This window comes from Castor canadensis, chromosome 13, assembly GCF_047511655.1.
Source record: "Castor canadensis chromosome 13, mCasCan1.hap1v2, whole genome shotgun sequence".
Classification (NCBI taxonomy): Eukaryota; Metazoa; Chordata; class Mammalia; order Rodentia; family Castoridae; genus Castor; species Castor canadensis.
Genome location: NC_133398.1, coordinates 105077774 through 105097752, shown reverse-complemented (window position 1 = coordinate 105097752; position 19979 = coordinate 105077774). Strand labels below are relative to the sequence as shown.

General features: G+C 41.8%; 1 protein-coding gene across 5 annotated transcripts in view; it reads right to left on the bottom strand.

The window, feature by feature from the left end:
• The window catches only part of LOC109678496 (alpha-1A adrenergic receptor-like), a 171820-nt gene that overhangs the window by 78533 nt on the left and 73308 nt on the right, over nucleotides 1-19979 (bottom strand). For 3 of the 5 annotated variants that reach the window (XM_074052402.1, XM_074052403.1, XM_074052404.1), the window contains 2 exons: nucleotides 19736-19842; nucleotides 362-474 (listed from right to left, as the gene is read on the bottom strand). In XM_074052402.1, coding sequence (XP_073908503.1) covers nucleotides 454-474; nucleotides 19736-19842 — 128 coding nt within the window. In that variant the 3' untranslated portion in view covers nucleotides 362-453. Of the gene's footprint in view, nucleotides 1-361; nucleotides 475-7477; nucleotides 7727-18751; nucleotides 19843-19979 lie in introns of those variants that run through there. The other 2 variants (XR_012440537.1, XM_074052405.1) reach the window with 2 other exon arrangements.

Sequence of the window (19979 nt, the reverse complement as noted above, 5' to 3'; positions counted from 1 at the left end):
TAGAGATCATACCTGGTTTGCTTTTTCATGGCAAATCGAAACAAGGACTTCAGTGGAAACCTGGGCTCAGAGAACTCCAGAGTTAAAAGCACGACCATCCTACTCAGGCACAGGTTGGGTGGAGTCTTGAGGTCTGCCTCACCTTAGTCAAAGCTAACCGATGAGCTGCCTCCAGCTGAGCCCAGATCTTGACTAGTCCAAAAGGACCTCTCTATTATTTGAAGCCCTTATTTGCATGAAATAACCCAGAGAGGAACTGCTGGTGAGAATTTTTCCTATGTAAGTATATTAGTTACTTTTGCATTGCTGCGATAAAATACCTCCAAGAAACAACTTGGAGGAATTGTTTTTTTTGGCTTACCATTTCAGAGGTTTAGTCCATGGTCACTTGGCTCCATGTTTCTGGGTCTGGGTGAAGTGGAACATCACAGCAGCAGGATCCTGTGGAGGTGGTTACTCAGAATGGACAGGAACCTGAAAGAGTGAGGAAGGGACCAGAGACCAGGTATCACTTTCAAGGGCACATCCCCAGTGACCTCCTAAAGTTTCAGAACCTCTTAAAAGAGTGCCACCAGCTGAGCGACAATCATTCAACACATGAGTCTGTGGAGACATTTCATATTCAAATCAGAACAAGGCACATCTTTTTCTTTGTTTGGGAGTTGGAGGCCTGACTTGCTTTTGGTTTTGTTTTTTTTTTCCCTGACTTGCTCTTGGTCAGAACTGTGTCTCCCATCTAACTAGAATGTGTGTCTTTTTTTTTTTTGGAATGTGGTACTGAGGATTGAACTGAGGGACTACTCCTTGAGCCACTCACTAGCCCTTTTTTTGTGTGTGTGATGGGTTTTGCCAGGGACTAGCTTTGATACGTGATCCTCCTGCTCTCTGCTTCCTGAGCAGCTAGGATTACAGGTGTGAGGTGGTAACACCAGGTGTGCTGGGCTTGAATGTATGTCTTAATGAAGCCTGGCCTGTATTTGGGCCTGGTCTTGTTTCCCCAAGAAGGCACACCCTCACTCCCACTACAACTACAGCTGGCAGTCTATCTGGTTTCTTCTGGGCTCTGGCTTCCTTTACGGTTTCCTCCATCAACATTCTCCCTCTGCATTCTGTGTTTCAGCAGTGGGCTATCATCATCCCCCATCTATTTTTGCCCCTCTATTTCTGCACCTCCCTGGAACCTAAGGGGACTCCTAGCCCATTGCACAGCAGACACAAAGATCCAAAGAGATAATGGAGCCAAGTGCAGAAGCAGATTTGGATGCAAGTATTCTGATCAGAATGGTTGACATATTGAATTATTTTGTGCATCTGGTCTCACCTGAAAAGAAGTCTGCAGTTCAGTTTCTGAGACACATTTTGGTCCTTTGTGGGCCCTCTGAGTGCCTTTTCTCCCAGTCTGCAGAGTTAAATCTGTGTTCAGTGGTAGCTCCAATCTCAGGATTTGACTCAATCTGTGGAATCTCTAATTTTTTGTTTTTGTTTTTGCAGTACTGGAATTTGAACTCAGGGCCTCCACCTTAAGCCACTCCAGCAGCCCTGTTTTGTGTTGGGTATTTCCGAGTTAGTGTCTCTCGAACTATTTGCCTGGGCTTGCCTGATCTCTGCTTCCCGAGGACCTAGGACTATAGGCATGAGCCTCCAGTGCCTGCCTGGAATCTCTGATATTAATGTGCTTCCTAGCGTGCATGGAAACCAGGGGCTGTGAAGCATTTGTGCAGCTTGGTGGCACCCCCTGCTGTGCCTGGATTTTCCTGCCACCATTCACTGCCAGGCTTCTGGAAGCCTTTACTACATCTGGCCACTTGGCTGTTTCACTGAATGATAAACCACACAGAAACTTAGTGGCTTAAGATAAAAACCATCAGACTGGGTGCAGTGGCTTACACGTGTAATCTCAGCTTTTTGAATGGCTGAGATAGGGAGGATCATGGTTTGAGGTCAGCCGGGGTAAAAAGTTAGCAAGACCTGCTCCCAGGGTGGTGCACACCTGTAACAACAGTTATGTGGAAGACCACAGGTAGGAGGACCTCAGTCCTAGGTTGACCCTGGGCAAAGAGTGTGAGACCCTATCCAAAAATTAGCTAGAGAGAGAGGCAGAGACAAGAGGAAATGAGAGAGGGAGAGAGAGAGAGAGAGCACAATGAGTGACCATCATTTTATCTGTGCAAAATTCTATAGGTCAGGAGCTGGAACAGAATTATTCTGGGTAGATCTGCTTCATGTGGTGCCAATGAGCAGATGTGCCAGGGGCTTATGGCTGACACATCCAACATGGCTCCCTCTGTATACCTGACCTTGGCCCAAAGGGCTGGAACAACTAGAGGTTGGCTGGATATCTGTTTGCATGTGGTCCCTTTCTCAGGGAAGCTGGGTCTTTAAAAAAAAAAATGCTCAGGAATGTGCAACAGCAAAGGAAGCAGAAGGAATATCATAAGTGAGCCATGTTAACTGTCAAGCTCATGTTCTTCCAGTGTCAGAATTTATTAAATATCAATAGATTCACAAACTACATTGATTTTTATGGACTTTACTTCTTCACTGAGTACTCCTGGTTTTGCTTGAAGTCATGACAATGAGAATGGCAAATTTTCTTTTTTTTTTTTTTGGCAGCACAGGGGTTTGAACTAAGGACCTCATGCTTGCTAGGCAGGCACTTTACCATGTGAGCCACTTCACCAGCCCGAGAATGGCAAATTCTTTATTCCACTTCAATCTGAATCATTAGTACCTATAACACTCAAATCACACACCACATTCTAAGCAAGTATTTCGAGGTTACAGAAAGGTGGAAAGGGCAGAGTCTATAAGAGCTAAAGAGTCAATGTAAAGTGTCAGTGCAGGAGCTGGAGGGGTGGCTCAAGTGGTAGAATGCCTGCCTTTCAAGTGTGAAGTCCTGAGTTCAAATCCCAGTACCACCAAAGAAAAAAACCCCAAAAGAGTCAATGCAGGTGGTCAGGTACTGGGTTAATAAACCTACCATGGAGGTGTTGAGGTGAAAGGTTCAGAGGGTGTTTCAGTGGGCAGCACTGGCGGCAGGGAGGATGGCACAGATCTGAGTGTGAGGACAGGCAGGAGTTGGTTACCCGGTGACAAGTGCAAGGGAGTGGTCTGTGATGAAATGACAGGTTGTACCATGCTGCCATCTGAAGTACCTTTCCTTGTATGTGTCTCTAGTTTAGTCTAATTAGTCTGATAAGTTCAGAAGTGCCTGGTTACCCCAACATCTGGTGGTTGTTCACTTATACAAATAAGTTGTTTTGGCAAATTGTTTTTCTGTGTTGTCCTGAGTTACTCTATTTTGGGTGTGTTTTATACAGAGAGGGGGCAGGCACAGCAGGTCTCCTGTGACCAGTCTGGGCATTACATCCAATCACTTTTCCATGCTCTTAGTTAAAGCCTGTCTCTGTGATGCACAAGTCCTGAGGTCACACCGCAGAAGGGCAGCTGGGTACGAGACACTGCTGCAGATTTCTTTGAAATATCGTTTACTGCTCAGTGCCCAACAATCCTTGGGGATGGCCCCGACCCTGGAGGCTCAGAGACTGGTGGGTGAGTTTGGATGCTTCCCTTGGTTACTACCAGATAATTTATCCAGGATAAGAAATGTGGCCGGGCACTTGTGGTTGATGCCTGTAATCCTCACTACTCAGGAGCCAGAAATTAGGACAGTCATGGCTTAAATCCAGTCAAATAGTTCTCACAACCCTATCTAGAAAAAACCCATCACAAAAAAGGGTTGGCAGAGTGGCTCAAGCAGTAAGAGTGCCTGCCTAGCAAGCATAAAGCCCTGAGTTCAAGCCCCAGTGCCGCTGAAATAAAAGAAAAACTATTCTTGAGCTGGTGCCCAGTCTGTTATTCTAGCTACTTGGGAGGCTGAGATTGGGAGGATCACAAGTTGAGACCAGCCCAGGCCTCCTGAGACCCCATCGCCAAAATAACCAGAGCAAAATAAATTAAAGATTTGGCTCAAGTGGTAGAGCACCTTCTTTGCAAGTGTGAAGCCCTGAGTTCAAACTCTAGACCCAACAAAAAAAAGAAAGAAAAAGAAAAATTATTCTTGCTAAGCTATTGTTTTGGTAAGCAAAACACACTTCAAGAACTCCTATAAATTTAACTGTGGTTCACTCCTCCTAATAAAAGAAAAGTGAAGTCCCTGTGGAATGTGAGCAAATGTTATTTGAAGTAAAAAGTATGCAATTAGGCATCTGTTTACCTAGATGGCAGATATCAGGAGACTTTAAGAAAGAGATGGGAACCCAAGAAATAATGTTGCTTATTACAACCAGAAGGATTCACTCCCTATCCTTCTCTCCCTGTCCCCCACAAGCTCAGAAACACTTGCAGAAGCAAAGCTATCTGTTTTCTATACAAAATGACAAAAGGCAACAATGACAACACGTGGTAAACCAGCAGGGCAGTGGAAAGATTCCCGTGGGTGAAGTGGGGAGGCCCCGGGGAGAGGATCTGTCTCTTTGGATGGAGTGCTAGGCAGAGGAACAACCCACATTCCTACTCTACTGGTTTAGCCATGGGAAAAATACTGTAATTTTCTTCACCAAAACATAGAAGACTATAAAGCCTTCAGTAAATGATTGAAATGGCTTTTTGATAAAGAAAAGCATCAGTCTGGGGAAATCGAAGAAATTGTCAACATCTAGGAACATCATTTTTCCTTTTGGAGTCCTCGGGATTGAACTCAGGGCCTCATGCATGCTAACTGAGTGCCCTACCATTGAGCTAGCCCTAGCATTTGGGAGCATTTAAACTTTACAGAGCCAGACTTTGGTTGCTCATGATTGTAATCCTAGCTACTTGGGAGGCAGAGATTAGGAGGATCTCAGTTAGAGGCCAGCCCAGGTAAATAGTTCTTGAGACCCTAACTTAAAAATACCCAACATCAGGGTATTTTCCATACAACAGAGATGGCAGAGAGGCTCACTTGGTAAGAGTACCTGCGTAGGAAGCATTAGGCCCTGAAGTCAAACTCTAGGACCACCAAAAAAAAAAAAAAACCAACTTTACAGAAAAGGTAGGAGCTCTACAGATGACATGACATGTGGCCTGGTACTTATACAAGTTAGATAAACTTAAGCAACCACAAATTGAAGATGCTGTGGACACAGACTTCTCCATGGCCCGATCTCGGGACCACAGAGGGCTGTTACAGCCTTATGTTTGCAGGGCACAGCTGGATGGACACTAACAGTATGCTGAGGTGAGGCACACCCAAACCATCTATAATCCTAGCTATTCATGGGGCAGAGATCAGGAGGATCACAGTTGGAAGGCAGCCTGGGCAAATAGTTCTGTGAGACCAAAAATCGTATGTTCTCCCTCATATGTGGACATTAGATCAAGGGCAAACACAACAAGGGGATTGAACTTTGATCACAAGATAAAAGCGAGAGCACACAAGGGAGATATGAGGATAGGTAAGACATCTAAAAAATTAGCTAGCATTTGTTGCCCTCAACGCAGAGAAACTAAAGCAGATACCTTAAAAGCAACTGAGGCCAATAGGAGAAGGTGACCAGGAACTAGAGAAAAGGTTAGATCAAAAAGAATTAACCTAGAAGGAAACACACACGCACAGGAAATTAATGTGAGTCAACTCCCTGTATAGCTATCCTTACCTCAACTAGCAAAAACCCTTGTTCCTTCCTATTATTGCTTATACTCTCTACAACAAAATTAGAAATAAGGGCAAAATAGTTTCTGCCAGGTATCGAGGGGGTGGGGGGGGAAGGGAGGGGGCGGAGTGGGTGGTAAGGGAGGGGGGAGAAATGACCCAAGCCTTGTATGCACATATAAATAATAAAATAAAATAAAAAAAGAAAATAACTCTCAAAATATATTTCTCTGTATTTTAATATGTTACTTGATTTACATTGTATTTAAATCTGACCAATTTTTTTTTTTTTTTTTGGAGGTCCTCAGAGCCTCATGCTTGCAAGGCAGGCACTCTACCACTTGAGCTACTCTGCCAGACCTTTCCTTTCCTTTCTTTTTTCTTGCTTGTTTCTCCCTTTTCCCCTCTTGGTGACTTCTTACTATTGAAGAAGATAACCCTGGGTCACCATTCTGTATTCAGCCAGGGAAAATTAAGCCTATGAGTCCAGGGATTTTCCTCTTTTTCTGAAGAAAGGATGAGAGGGACATTACCAAATTGGAGGGGGAGAGGAAGAGGGTAATATTAGTTGGGGTTTTCAGAGTTTTATGTAAGATTCTTCTGTAGAACTGAAATGCTTAAGACTGAGGGTTCTCTTTGACCAGGGGTATGGATCAAATGGGGTAGAGTATCTGTATAACAAGTGTGAGGCCCTGGGTTCGACTCCCAGAAGGAGGAGGAGGCAGAGGGTTCTTTGAAATAAAATAAAACTTTATTGCCTTGGGCACTGGTGGCTCAAGCCTGTAATCCTAACCACTTGGGAGGCTGAGATTGGGAGGATCAATGTTCAAGGCCAGCCGAGGCAAGAAGTTTGCAAGATTCCATCTCAATCAATAGCTGGGCATACCTGTCACCCCAGCTTCGGCAGGAAGCATAAAGTAGGAAGGTCATGGTACAGGCCAACCTGGACAAAAAGCAAGACCCTATCACAAAACTAACCAGCGAAGAAAGAGCTGGAGGTGTGGCTCAAGCAGTACAAGGCCTGCCTAGCAAGTGCAAAGCCCTGAGTTCAAACTCAGTACCACCAAAACACCAAAAAAACTCCAAAACTTTGTTGAGCCATTGCAGATGGTAGCCAGAAAAGGAGTCAGGTTCTGGGACACATTTTGACAAGTACTGGCAGCAAGGCTGGCACATAACAACTGGAAAAATATCTGCCAAACCCACAGGTAAACATATTCACCCAGGTGAGCTAACGGTGGAATAGAATCAGTGGCTTGATGTGTGACTCAGAATGGTCCCACCTTTCCTGGCTTTGATTCCTGCCGTGCTTCTTCCCTTTTGTCTCTACCAAAGCACCAGAGAATGTAGAGAAAGAGGGTCATCATCAATGCCTTGCAAGCAGTACAGCACACGATCAGGACAATTCTGATTTTTTTTTAGGCTTGAGTTGTACAAATCAGGACACATGGTTAATCATACAGAAGTTTTATACCACGTTTTCTTTTTTTTAGACACCAAAAAGCTGCTTGAAGACTTTCTTTAGTTTATAAGGACACATTTAAGTACTTTGGATAATCAACTTATTTTCCCCTTTACTGTCAGAGATTTAACAACATAGGACACGGCTCCAGGATCTGTCTGAATCTACATCTGAGGAAGCCAACTTAGACCAGTTTAAAGAGCAAGTCACCAAAGCCACTTTGCAAGTCTTGGGGACAGGTACAAGATCTAAGCCCTTGCTCTACTTTTTATATTAAATTAAGTGCAGCTGGCCGGGATCTCTCTTTAATGATGTCCTTTGAAAAGAGTATTAGACTTTGATTCTCTTTAATTTAATTCAACAAATATTTATTCAGTACTTACTATCAGGCTGGGGCCCAACGACTCAGAGCTGATTGAGACCAATTCGGGTTGGGGCTGTACAGTGCAGTTTGGAGCTTAAGTGCTGAGTGCCTCCAACTGGCTCTGTGGTTCTGCTGATGAAGAGCCTGGGCGTGGAAGGCAGGAGGCTTCCCAAGTCACAGAGCAAGGGTAGCCAGGGCACTTCAAGAGTTTGAAGTCATGGTGAAAGCATGGATGCCATTGGACCAAAGAAATGCTGTCAGATAAAAGTACTAGCATAAGCCACCACCTCTGTAGCTTCAGGGCTTGGTTGCCAATCTATCCCTCATCTGGACACACAGAACAGGGTCTCTGCCCTCCACAGGCCTATCATAGGACAGCCACCTCCTCACACAAACTACCTCCACTGGTCCCCTCAGTTCTGGAGGCAGAGGAAAGACAGCTATGCCCTCACTATGTTCTCAGCTCCATTTTGGACGAATCAGCTATTGAACCCACTGTAATAAAGACCAGCTTTTCACACTCAACATCTTTGTTATCTAAGGAGATACAAAGTCAGCTTGTATGTGGGTATGCAGAGCTACCACTTATGATACAATGCAGTTGATGGATGATGCCTGGTAGCTATATGGAAAACAATAGATGGTGTTAGTCAAGTCACTTCTCTATGACTAGTTTGACACCCTGACTCCCACAGTGGACAACTAACCTCCTTTGAAGGTACCCATATGACTGACCATTATGGCCCTGTGTAGGGACTGGTCACATGCCAGTCTGCACCTTCACATTGAAGTCAGAGTCTGTTGCAGTCTGGCACCCACCAGGTCCTCAGTGTATTTCTTGAATGGGAGATATTTTGAGATCCTAGTTCACTCTGGGGTGGTCTCCCAGAAGAGGTGAGCTGGGGTTCATTTTACAAAACAGAACTGATTTGGTTGAAGGGGCATGTTTCTTCCTTCCTGCCTTCCTGGAGACTAGAAAATAGAAACAGGGTGGGGTTGGGAGGATGGGGAGGGTGTAGAGGGGAGGAAAGGCACAGACTGTTCCTGTGACTCCCTCCTGTTTGGAGGGACGCCGTTGCAGGCAGGTTGACTCAGCCAAAGTCAAGGGAGAGAACAGATCCTCACACCATATGTTCTCCATACGAGACACCTTTGGACGGATATTAGTGCTGACCTCGGACATCACTTCCATCTGGATCCTGGGGTGAATCACAGGTAGGCAATATGCACTTTCTCAAGTTCACATCTGGCTGGGGCCATCAAATCTCCATCCCGACCATTATGAAACACTATTACTCAAGAACACTCAGAGGGAGGTAGCATCAGTAAATAAAGCGTGGGCTCTACCTCCCTTCCAACAGACACACTTAGACATATAGAGATGTCACAGCAGAATGCAGTTGGTGCCTTCACTTTGAGAGGCTGACTGACCCTGGGATGCTCTGGATGCTGGGTTATCACAGTAGCAAAGAGGTAGGGTGTGGGAAGGTGGTGGATGGATAGGAGAGAGCTTTCGTGCAATATTTTTCTTTCTAATATTCACCCTAGATGATTCATTTGATATTGACACCTGAACTTTGTGAGACAGCTAGGTCTTGCCAATGGCCCTATACAAACTGCATGGTGCAAATCAGCTGGGTAAAAGCAGTTACCATGGAAATGCCAGACTTTGTTTGTAAGGTATAGGTAATATTTACTATGACTGCAGTGATGGTTTAGAACAATGCACTACTTGGGAAAGTTTCTTTTTTACCCCACTTGGGAAAGTTTTTTTTTTTAATATTTTGCCCTGCGGAATTTGGCAAAAGAAAAAATTTAAATCAGATTGGAAATATTACCTTCCCAGTTAAATAGCTAACACAGGAGGTTTTGATTTATTCAAACCATATTTGCTGAAGACAAATTTAACTCTACATGGAGACAGTGCTGAAAGGTCAGGGTTTGTCTTGGTTACTTTGAGAGAGTTGCTAAGCATTTTGTCCCCCGTGGAGGCTGGGTTGACACTGGAACGTGTTACATGTGTTATTTTCTCACAACTATTTTTCCACCTTCAGTAACAAGAGGAGAATTATGACTATAGAGGGCAAACACATCCTTATGTGGGCATGATCACAGCTGTGACCAAGTCACTCACCAGAGCAGGAAAAGGCTGGTCACATTAGCACAGAGGACACCAAGGGCACAAGATTTGGCACCAGACAGAACCAGGTCCCAATTCCTACTCTGTCACGTGTTTGTTGTATGAGCCCGGTCAAGTTATTCAACCACCCTCTGCCACAATTTCTTGTCTGAAATGAACATTGAAATATCTATTGCTCCAAATGTCCTGAAGAATTAAATGAAGTAATATACATAAAGCATTGAGTATTAGTCCACAATAAACTCATCACCCAAAGCAAATCAGTTCTAAAGAAGAAGGGAGGGGAGGGGACTGGGGAAGGCAGAGGAGCCAATCTCCCAAAACCAAGCCCTTCTTCCCTCCCCTTGCTCATCCATCTGGCCGTGAAGGCTGCTCAATCCCATGGATGTCCTCTGGGTTTCAGTCCTTTCTACCAATGCCTGGAGATGTCTGTCTTATGGGTCCATCTTCCTTTTCTTAGAACAAAACCATAGTTTGACCATGAAGCCCTTGGTGGTACCAATGTCATGTATTTCCCTTCTTTCTTTTCTTCTCTCAGCAGCTGGCTCTGCTCCCCTTTCCCTTTCTTTCTGGCCACCCTCGTAAAGGAGCCCCTGGAGCCTTACCTTTCACTGAAGCTCTTCCCGGATCCTGAAAACACAGTCTGAGAAAGCAGGGGACATCCCCACTGTAGACAACTCTTCTCCACTCTGCATCAAGTCTCATAGGTTACAAATGACCTGAGGTTACTAAACAATTTTTTTCTTTGGGTCCTCTTTCTCTCTGACTTTGCTGCTGCATTCAACAATGGTACCACTCCTTCTTCACTGAAATTGTCTCTTCTTTTTGTTGCCAGGCTTTTACACTCTGCTTAATCTTCCACGTCCTCCAAACCTCAAGCAATTCCTGTTTGTTCTTCTATTCTTTCCAATTTCATACGTGTCCCAAAATTTGCTCTTGACCCTCCTCCTTAAGAGATGATCCACTGACTTTGCTTCATCATTTCCCCATTTCCATCCTGAGCCCTCCCCCTCACCAATGTGCTGCTTTTGGCTACTGAGCTCTAGACCAGTCTTGTCCACCAGAGCATCTTAAGGTGATGGAATATTCTATGCCCATGCTGCCCTATCTGGTAGCCACTAGCCATAAGCAGCTCTGGAGTACTTGAAATGTGGTTAGGCTGACTAAGGAACTGAAGCTTTAATTTTTTCTAATTTAAATTTAAATTTACCTTGCCACATGTGACTGGAGTCTACCATATTGGCATAGTCTAGCATAGTTTTGATAGTTTCACTTAAACACTACAATTTCAGGTTGAATAAAATACAAATCAAATGTGTTCTAGAGCCATTTCCTTGTCTACCCTCTCTATCTATGGCATTAGTACCACACTCCATGTTCAAATGTTATCTGTTACTAATTCCACTCTGATTCTCTCAAAGCACCTCTGATTCCACTGGCCTGCCTTGAAACGTCTCTGCTCTCTGCCCTATGCATCTCCCAGCCACCCCAAATCCAGGTCCTCACCATCAACATGAATCACTCATTTCCACGTCTTGCCATCACTGCTGATCTAACCTCATTCTAGAATGGCTTCACTATGCCACTCACCTGCCCCTGACTCCCAGTGGGTCCTCAGTTTTCTTACTTCAAGGCCAAAGTCTTTGTCTGGTTTTCAAAAAGACATTGAGGATAATGTTGTGCCACCGAATCCAGTCAGCTTTCTTCCATAACTATTTTTCTTCAGTCACACACACACATATACTCAGACACACTCAGGCACACTCAGACAGACACATAGGCCCATGATGTGCTGTGCTCACTCCTATCTTGGAGTTTCTATTGGATTTTCCAATCCTACCTGTCAAGACCTCTCCACGGAGAGTCCCATGACTACCTCAGACCACCTGACATCTCACTCCTGAATTCCTGGAGCATTTATAATGAACATAACTTTGTCCTGGTGACTGTTGTTCGTGTGTGTGACCTCTTCTCTCCCAGTAGACTTGAAAGCAGTGGGTCTTCTTCAGTAACCCCCACAAGACTCAGCTCCAAACTGACACACAGTGGATGTTTAGTGCTTCACAGACACCTCTTGATCACTCGGCAAGTTCAGAATAAGAAGTGGACACGGAAGCACCTGAGACCTCCGTGAATGTTAGCGTGAGCTGGTTGATCATTTACCCCACTCCCTGGAGGTCCCTGCTCACCCTGAGTTTTCCCTACTTGAATTCCTCTCATTTGTCTATTTTTCCCATCACGCAGGAAACTGTATGAACTGTATGAACTGTATGAATCATGACAAGGTTTGGGTAGAAAGTATAGGATTTTCTGTTATTTCCTGGGAATGGTGGCTATGGCCCAGTGCCTTGTTTGTCAAAGAAAGTTAACATGTGAGAGAAGAAAAATTCTCACAGATCTGCCACTTACCAGCTTGGTGACACTGGGTAAACTGTTTAACTTATGAGTCTTATAAGGGGGCAGGTAAAATGATTGAAAATTCTGCTTCAAAATCTTATAGGAGAACTGTGAGTTGAACAAAACAACCCTTGATTAATGGGTTATGGTATTGCATCGGATGTACCAGAGGCAGGATGCATGCCCCTTGGGGATGGTGTGAGCATTTGGATTTTAAGGGAATTAAACCAAAGGACCTGATTAAGGTAAGAAATTCCAGAGCGTATTGTCTGGAATCACAGTCCATAATGAATTCAGAGAGGCAGTAGGCAAAGTGCCTAGGGCACCCATCAACACTCAGGCCATTTGTGCATAAATACTAGTTGCATAAAACAAATTGTGATTATTATTGATGTTTGTAGTTTTCTAATCAAACGCAGAAAATCATCAGAGTTTTGAGTGTCATGAGATAACTACCTGATCAAAACTTTTGGAGTGAAATGTGCTTGGGAGTTCAGGATTTTTCCCATTTTATAAAGGAAATAAAAGAACTGCATAGAATCTAATATTACCGATGGGGTGTATCCCACAATCAAAACGTAACTACTTCCTGAACACGAGGCATGAATTTTAAATCTATGAATAGATTCACGAGTTCAGACTGAGTTCACTGACAAGTGAGTTCTCGTCAGGACAGGTTATGGGTCCAAGTGATTACTATTTAAATTACTATTACTGTAATTGTACCTATTTCTGATGTGCATTGTAATAATTCACTATATGCATACAAGGTATAATGATCATATCCGGGTAGTTAGCATTTTCTTTTTTTTAATTTAATTTTTTTAATTTATTTTTTTATTATTCATATTTGCATAAAATGCTTGGGTCATTTCTCCCCCTTGCCCCACCCCCTCCCTTACCACACACTCCGCCCCCTCCCTATACCACCAACCCCCTCGAAAAAACAGAAACTATTTTGCCCTTATCTCTGATTTTGTTGAAGAGAGAATATAAGCAATAACAGGAAGGAACAAGGGTTTTTGCTAGTTGAGATAAGGATAGCTATACAGGGAGTTGACTCACATTAATTTCCTGTGTGTGTGTGTGTGTGTTACCTCCTAGGTTAATTCTTTTTGATCTCACATTTTCTCTAGTTCCTGGTCCCCTTTTCCTATTGGCCTCAGTTGCTTTTAAGGTATCTGCTTTAGTTTCTCTGTATTGAGGGCAACAAATGGTAGCTAATTTTTTAGGTGTCTTACCTATCCTCATATCTCTCTTGTGTGCTCTCGCTTTTATCTTGTGATCAAAGTTCAATCCCCTTGTTGTGTTTGCCCTTGATCTAATGTCCGCATATGAGGGAGAACATATGACTTTTGGTCTTTTGGACCAGGCTAACCTCACTCAGAATGATGTTCTCCAATTCCATCCATTTGCCAGCGAATGATAACATTTCATTCTTCATGGCTGCATAAAATTCCATTGTGTATAGATACCACATTTTCTTGATCCATTCATCAGTAGTGGGGCATCTTGGTTGTTTCCATAACTTGGCTATTGTGAATAGTGCTGCAATAAACATGGGTGTACAGGTGCCTCTGGAGTAACCTGTGTCACAGTCTTTTGGGTTTATCCCCAAGAGTAGTATTGGTGGATCAAATGGTAAATCAGTGTTTAGTGTTTTAGGTAGCCTCCAAATTTTTTTCCAGAGCAGTTGAACTAGTTTACATTCCCAAAAACAGTATAAGAGGGTTCATTTTTCCTTGTATCCTCGCTAACACCTGTTATTGTTGGTGTTGTTAATGATGGCTATTCTAACAGGGGTGAGGTGGAATCTTAGCATGGTATTAATTTGCATTTCCTTTATTGCTAGAGATGGTGAGCATTTTTTCATGTGTTTTTTGGCCATTTGAATTTCTTCTTTTGAGAAAGTTCTGTTTAGTTCACTTGCCCATTTCTTTATTGGTTCATTAGTTTTGGGAGAATTTAGTTTTTTAAGTTCCCTATATATTCTGGTTATTAGTCCTTTGTCTGATGTGTAGCTGGCAAATATTTTCTCCCACTCTGTGGGTGTTCTCTTCAGTTTAGAGACCATTTCTTTTGATGAGCAGAAGCTTTTTAGTTTTATGAAGTCCCATTTATCTATGCTATCTCTTAGTTGTTGTGCTGCTGGGGTTCCATTGAGAAAGTTCTTACCTATACCTACTAACTCCAGAGTATTTCCAAGTCTTTCCTGTATCAACTTTAGAGTTTGGGGTCTGATATTGAGATCCTTGATCCATTTTGAGTTAATGTTGGTATAGGGTGATAGGCATGGAACTAGTTTCAGTTTTCTGCAGGCAGATAACCACTTTTCCCAGCAACATTTGTGGAAGAGGATGTCTTTTCTCCATTGTATGTTTTTGGCACCTTTTTCAAAGACAAGTTGATTATAGTTGTGTGGCTTCATATCTGGGTCCTCTATTCTGTTCCACTTGTCTTCATGTCTGTTTCTGTGCCAATACCATACTGTTTTTATTGTTACTGCTTTGTAATATCGTTTGAAGTCAGGTATCGTGATACCTCTTTTTGACTGCATATTGCCTTGGCTATTCGTGGCCTCTTGTGTTTCCATATAAATTTAACGGTAGATTTTTCAATCTCTTTCATGAATGTCATTGGAATTTTGATGGCAATTGCATTAAACATGTAGATTACTTTTGGGAGTATAGACATTTTTACTATGTTGATTCTACCAATCCATGAGTTGGGAGATCTCTCCACTTTCTATAGTCTTCCTCAATCTCTTTCTTCAGAAGTTTATAGTTTTCCTTGTAGAGGTCGTTCACATCTTTTGTTAGGTTACACCTAGGTATTTGATTTTTTTTGAGGCTATTGTAAATGGAATTGTTCTCACATATTCTTTTTCAGTTTGTTCATTATTAGTGTATAGAAATACTAATGATTTTTCTATGTTGATTTTATATCCTGCTCCCTTGCTGTAGCTATTGATGGTGTCTAGGACCTTCTGAGTAGAGTGCTTTGGTCTTTAAGGTATAGGATCATGTCGTCTGCAAGTAGGGATATTTTGACAGTTTCTTTATCTATTTGTATTCCTTTTATTCCTTCTTCTTGCCTAATTGCTCCGGCCAGGAATTCCAGTACTATGTTGAATAGGAGTGGAGATAGTGGGCATCCTTTTCTAGTTCCTGATTTTAGAGGGAATGGTTTCAGTTTTTCTCCATTAAGTATAATGCTGGCTGTAGGTTTGTCGTATGTAGCTTTTATAATGTTGATGTACTTTCCTTCTATTCCTAGTTTTCTTAAAGATTTTATTACAAAATGGTGTTGGATCTTATCAAAGGCTTTTTCTGCATCTATTGAGATGATCAAGTGGTTTTTGTCTTTGCTTCTGTTAATGTGGTTTATTACATTTATTGATTTTCATATGTTGAACCACCTCTGCATTCTTGGGATGAAGCCTACTTGGTCATGGTGAATAATCTTTTTGATATGTTGTTGAATTCGGTTTGCCATTATTTTGTTGAGGAATTTTGCATCAATGTTCATTAAGGAGATTGGCCTATAGTTCTCCTTTTTGGAGGTGTCTTTGCCTGATTTGGGGATAAGTGCAATACTGGCTTCATAAAATGTGTTAGCAGTTTTCCTTCCCTTTCTATTTCGTGAAACAGTTTAAAGAGGGTTGGTATCAGTTCTTCTTTAAAGATCTGATAGAATTCAGCAGAAAATCCATCAGGTCCTGGACTTTTCTTTTTGGGGAGACTCTTGATTGCTGCTTCAATTTCATTTTGTGTTATAGGTCTATTCAGGTGATTTTTTTCCTCTTGGTTCAGTTTTGGATGATCATATGTATCTAGAAATCTGTCCAATTTTTTAAGATTTTCAAATTTATTTGAATATAGTTTCTTGAAGTAGTCTCTGATGATTTCCTGGACTTCCATGGTGTTTGTTGTTATCTCCCCTTTTGCATTCCTGATTCTACTAATTTGAGTTTTTTCTCTCCTCATTTTAGTCAGGTTTGCCAGGGGTCTGTCGATCTTGTTTATTTTTTCAAAGAACAAACTTTTTGTTTCATTAATTCCTTGTATGTTTTTTTGGTTTCTATTTTGTTGATTTCAGCTCTTATTTTTATTTTTCTCTCCTTCTACTTGTTTTGGGATTTGATTTTTCTTGTTTTTCTAGGAGTTTGAGATGTATCATTAAGTCATTGATTTGGGATCTTTCAGTCTTTTTAATGTATGCACTCATGGCTATAAACTTTTCTCTTAGGACTGCCTTTTCTGCGTCCCATAGGTTCTGGTCGGTTGTGTTTTCATTTTCATTGAATTTCAGGAACTTTTTAATTTCCTCTTTTATTTCATCAATGACCCATTGTTAATTAAGTAATGAGTTATTCAGTTTCCAGCTGTTTGCATGTTTTTTGTCTTTACTTTTGTTGTTGAGTTCTAGTTTTATTGCATTGTGATCAGATAGTATGCATGGTGTAATTTCTATTTTCTAGTATTTGCTGAGCCTTGCTTTGTGCCCTAGGATATGATCTATTTTGGAGAAGGTTCCATGGGCTGCTGAGAAGAATGTATATTGTGTGGAAGTTGGAAGAAATGTTCTGTAGACATCAAGTGGCCCATTTGATCTATTGTATATTTTAGATCTTGAATTTCTTTATTGATTTTTTGTTTGGATGACCTATCTATTGATGATAATGGGGTGTTAAAGTCTCCCACAACCACTGTGTTGGAGTTAATATATGCTTTTAGGTCTTTCAGGGTATGTTTGATGAAATTGGGTGTGTTGACATTGGGTGAATAGAGGTTGATAATTGTTATTTCCTTTTGGTCTATTTCCCCTGTTATTAGTATGGAATGTCTTTCTTTATCTCATTTAATCAATGTAGGTTTGAAATCTACTTTGTCAGAGTTAAGTATTGCTACTCCTGCCTGTTTTGGGGGGCCATTGGCTTGGTAAATCTTCTTCCAGTCTTTCATCCTAAGCCTATGCTTATTTCTGTCAGTGAGATGGGTCTCCTGTAAGCAACAAATTGTTGAATCTTCCTTTTTAATCCATTTTGTCAAATGGTGGCTTTTGATGGGGGAATTAAGTCCGCTAACATTAAGTGTTAGTACTGATAGGTATGTGGTGATTCTTGTCATTTAGTTGTCTTAGTTGTTTGAAGGTTTGATTGTGTGTTCCTAAGTTGAGGTTACTCTCTACTGTCTTGCTTTTTCTTTTCCTGTAGTTTGGTGCTGCCTGTCCTTTCATGGTTATGTTGGGTTTCATTTTCTGTGTGCAGAACCCCTTGAAGAATCTTTTGTAGTGGTGGCTTTGTGGTCACATATTGTTTTAGTTTCTGCTTATCATGGAAGACTTTTATTGCTCCATCTATTTTGAATGATAGTTTTGCTGGGTAGAGTATCCTGGGGTTGAAGTTATTTTCATTCAGTGCCCAGAAGATCTCACCCCATGCTCTTCTTGCTTTTAATGTTTCTGTTGAGAAGTCTGCTGTGATTTTGATGGGTTTACCTTTGTATGTTATTTGTTTTTGCTCTCTTACAGCCTTCAATATTCTTTCCCTAGTTTCTGAACTTGTTTTAATGATGATATGTCATGGGGTAGTTCTATTTTGATCTGGTCTGTTTGGTGTTCTGGAAGCCTCTTGCATCTGTATGGGCATAGATTTCTCTAGATTTTTGAAATTTTCTGTTATTATTTTGTTGACTATATTACACATTCCCTTTGCTTGCACCTCTTCTCCTTCTTCGATGCCCATAATTCTCAAGTTTGGTCTTTTGATGGAGTCAGTGAGTTCTTGCATTTTCTTTTCACAGGTCTTGAGTTGTTTAATTAATAGTTCTTTGGTTTTTTTAATTACCATTTCATCATTGAGTTCTGAGATTCTGTCTTCTGTTTGTTCTATTCTGCTGGATTGGCCTTCTGTTTTGTTTTGCAATTCTGTTTCGTTCTTTTTTCTGAGGTTTTCCATATCCTGGGTTATTTCCTCTTTAATGTTGTCTATTTTTGTCCTGAGTTCATTTATTTCTTTATTAATCATGTTCTCTGTTTCACTTTGGTATTTATACAGTGCTTCTATGGTTTCCTTTATTTCTTCTTTTGCTTTTTTAAATTCTTTATTTTTGTTGTCTTGGAATTTCTTGAGTGTCTCCTGTACATTTTGGTTGACCATATCCAGTATCATCTCATTGAGTACCTGTAGTATTTCTTCTTTTAGATTATTCTTGTGGACTTCATTGGGTTCTTTGGCATAGTTTATCTTCATTTTGTTGGAGTCTGGATCTGAGTATCTGTTGTCTTCATTTCCCTCTGGTTCCTGTACTAATTTTTTGCTGTTGGGAAACTGGTTTCCCTGTTTTTTTTGTCTTCCCATCATTGCCCTTGGTGTTGTTATTGTCCCTGTACTGGGTGCAATTAAGTATTTTCTGGCTTGTAATAATAGCACTAGTGATATTTAGAATGGAAGGGTGAGAGGGGATGGAAAGCAAAGAAGTTAAAGGAAAACAGAAAAAACAAACAAGTAGAAAAAAACAAAACAAAGAAACAAAAGAGTTTCAAAGATATAAACAGGGAAAGATAGGGTACTAATCAACTGTAAGCTGAACAAACATTAGAGAGACAGAGGATTGAAAATTAAAAATAAAAAGAATAAAAATAAGAATAAAAATAAAAAATAAGTAAATTAAAAAATATATGTATACATATAAAAATAAAATAAAATAAAATAAGTAAAAAATAAAAAGATAAAAAATTTAAAAAAATCTCCAAGTTCAAATGCAATGAAGTTTCAGTCTTAATAATTTTGGTGTTCATCCCTCAGCCTCCAATCAATCCTGGAGATCTTGCCTCAGTTGTTGTTCTGTAGTTGTCTCATCAAAAGGGAAAAATAAAATAGAATAAAACCACACAAAACAAGCAAACAAAAAACCCACAAAGTGTCCCAAGTTCAAATGCAATACAGTTTCAGTAAGTTTTTCAGCATGCAGGTGTAGTTTGGATGTTTTCTCATCAAAGGTAGGGAGAGAGAAGAGAAAAAAAAAAAGAGTCTGGAGACAGGTCTGTGAATGGCTATCTGCAGCTGTGGCTTGCCTGCCCAGGGATCTCAGCCTGCTGTTGCTGGAGGCTTTATTTATGCAGATCTCAGGGGTGAGCTTAGTACTCACCTGGCCCCTCAGGCTTTGTTTACTCAGAGTTCTCCTGTGCATGAGCCTCTGCTACAAGCTTTCCCTTTTCCAAGCACACTGGGGGAGGTGACACTGCACCCACTTTCTCAGGCCTGCGTGTTTATTTACAGTTCATGTGGGAAGTGGGTCTTCCCCCCTCTCCTGTGGAGTTTTCCTCCTACCACCACTTTTACAAGCTTTCCTGCTCCTGATTGCTGGGCGTGTGCTGCTGCTCCTGCAGGCCAGTGTGTTTGTTTACAGCTCACATGGGAAGTGGGTTCCCCCCACCTCCTGTGGTGTTTTCCTCCCTCCGCCACCTTTACAAGCTTTCCTGCTCCTGGTTGCTGGGCTTGTGCCACCACTCCTGCCTTCTGAGCCTGGCTTGTTTATTTAGAGTTCTGTGAGGGATTCCCCTCCCACCCCCTTTGGCACTTAGGGTTCCCCACCCTCTTTGCTATGTGTCTTTATTGTTCTTATTGCTTATTACTCAGTTTCCCTTTTTTCCCTGGGTGGGGCTCAGTCTGTCCAGGGGGCTATGCTGATCTGGCCCTTGGTTGTCTGTGGGAATACCACGTACCATTTAGCTCACCTTGTGGTCCGTGTCTTCCCAAGCCATCTGGGCACAGGTGTCTGGCTGCAACCCACGGGCCCTCCTGGTTTCTCCGTTCAACGTGAAGTGGAGATGATCTGTGAAGGCTAGAGGTGTGGAGGAGTCAAAGTTTTGCCTCTTCTCGGTGACCTTGCCTTTAAGGTGTGTCTCCAGCATCTCTCCAAGATTTCACTTTAGGAGGCATGCTTTCTGCTTCCTCCCTCTCGCTGCCATCTTGGAATCT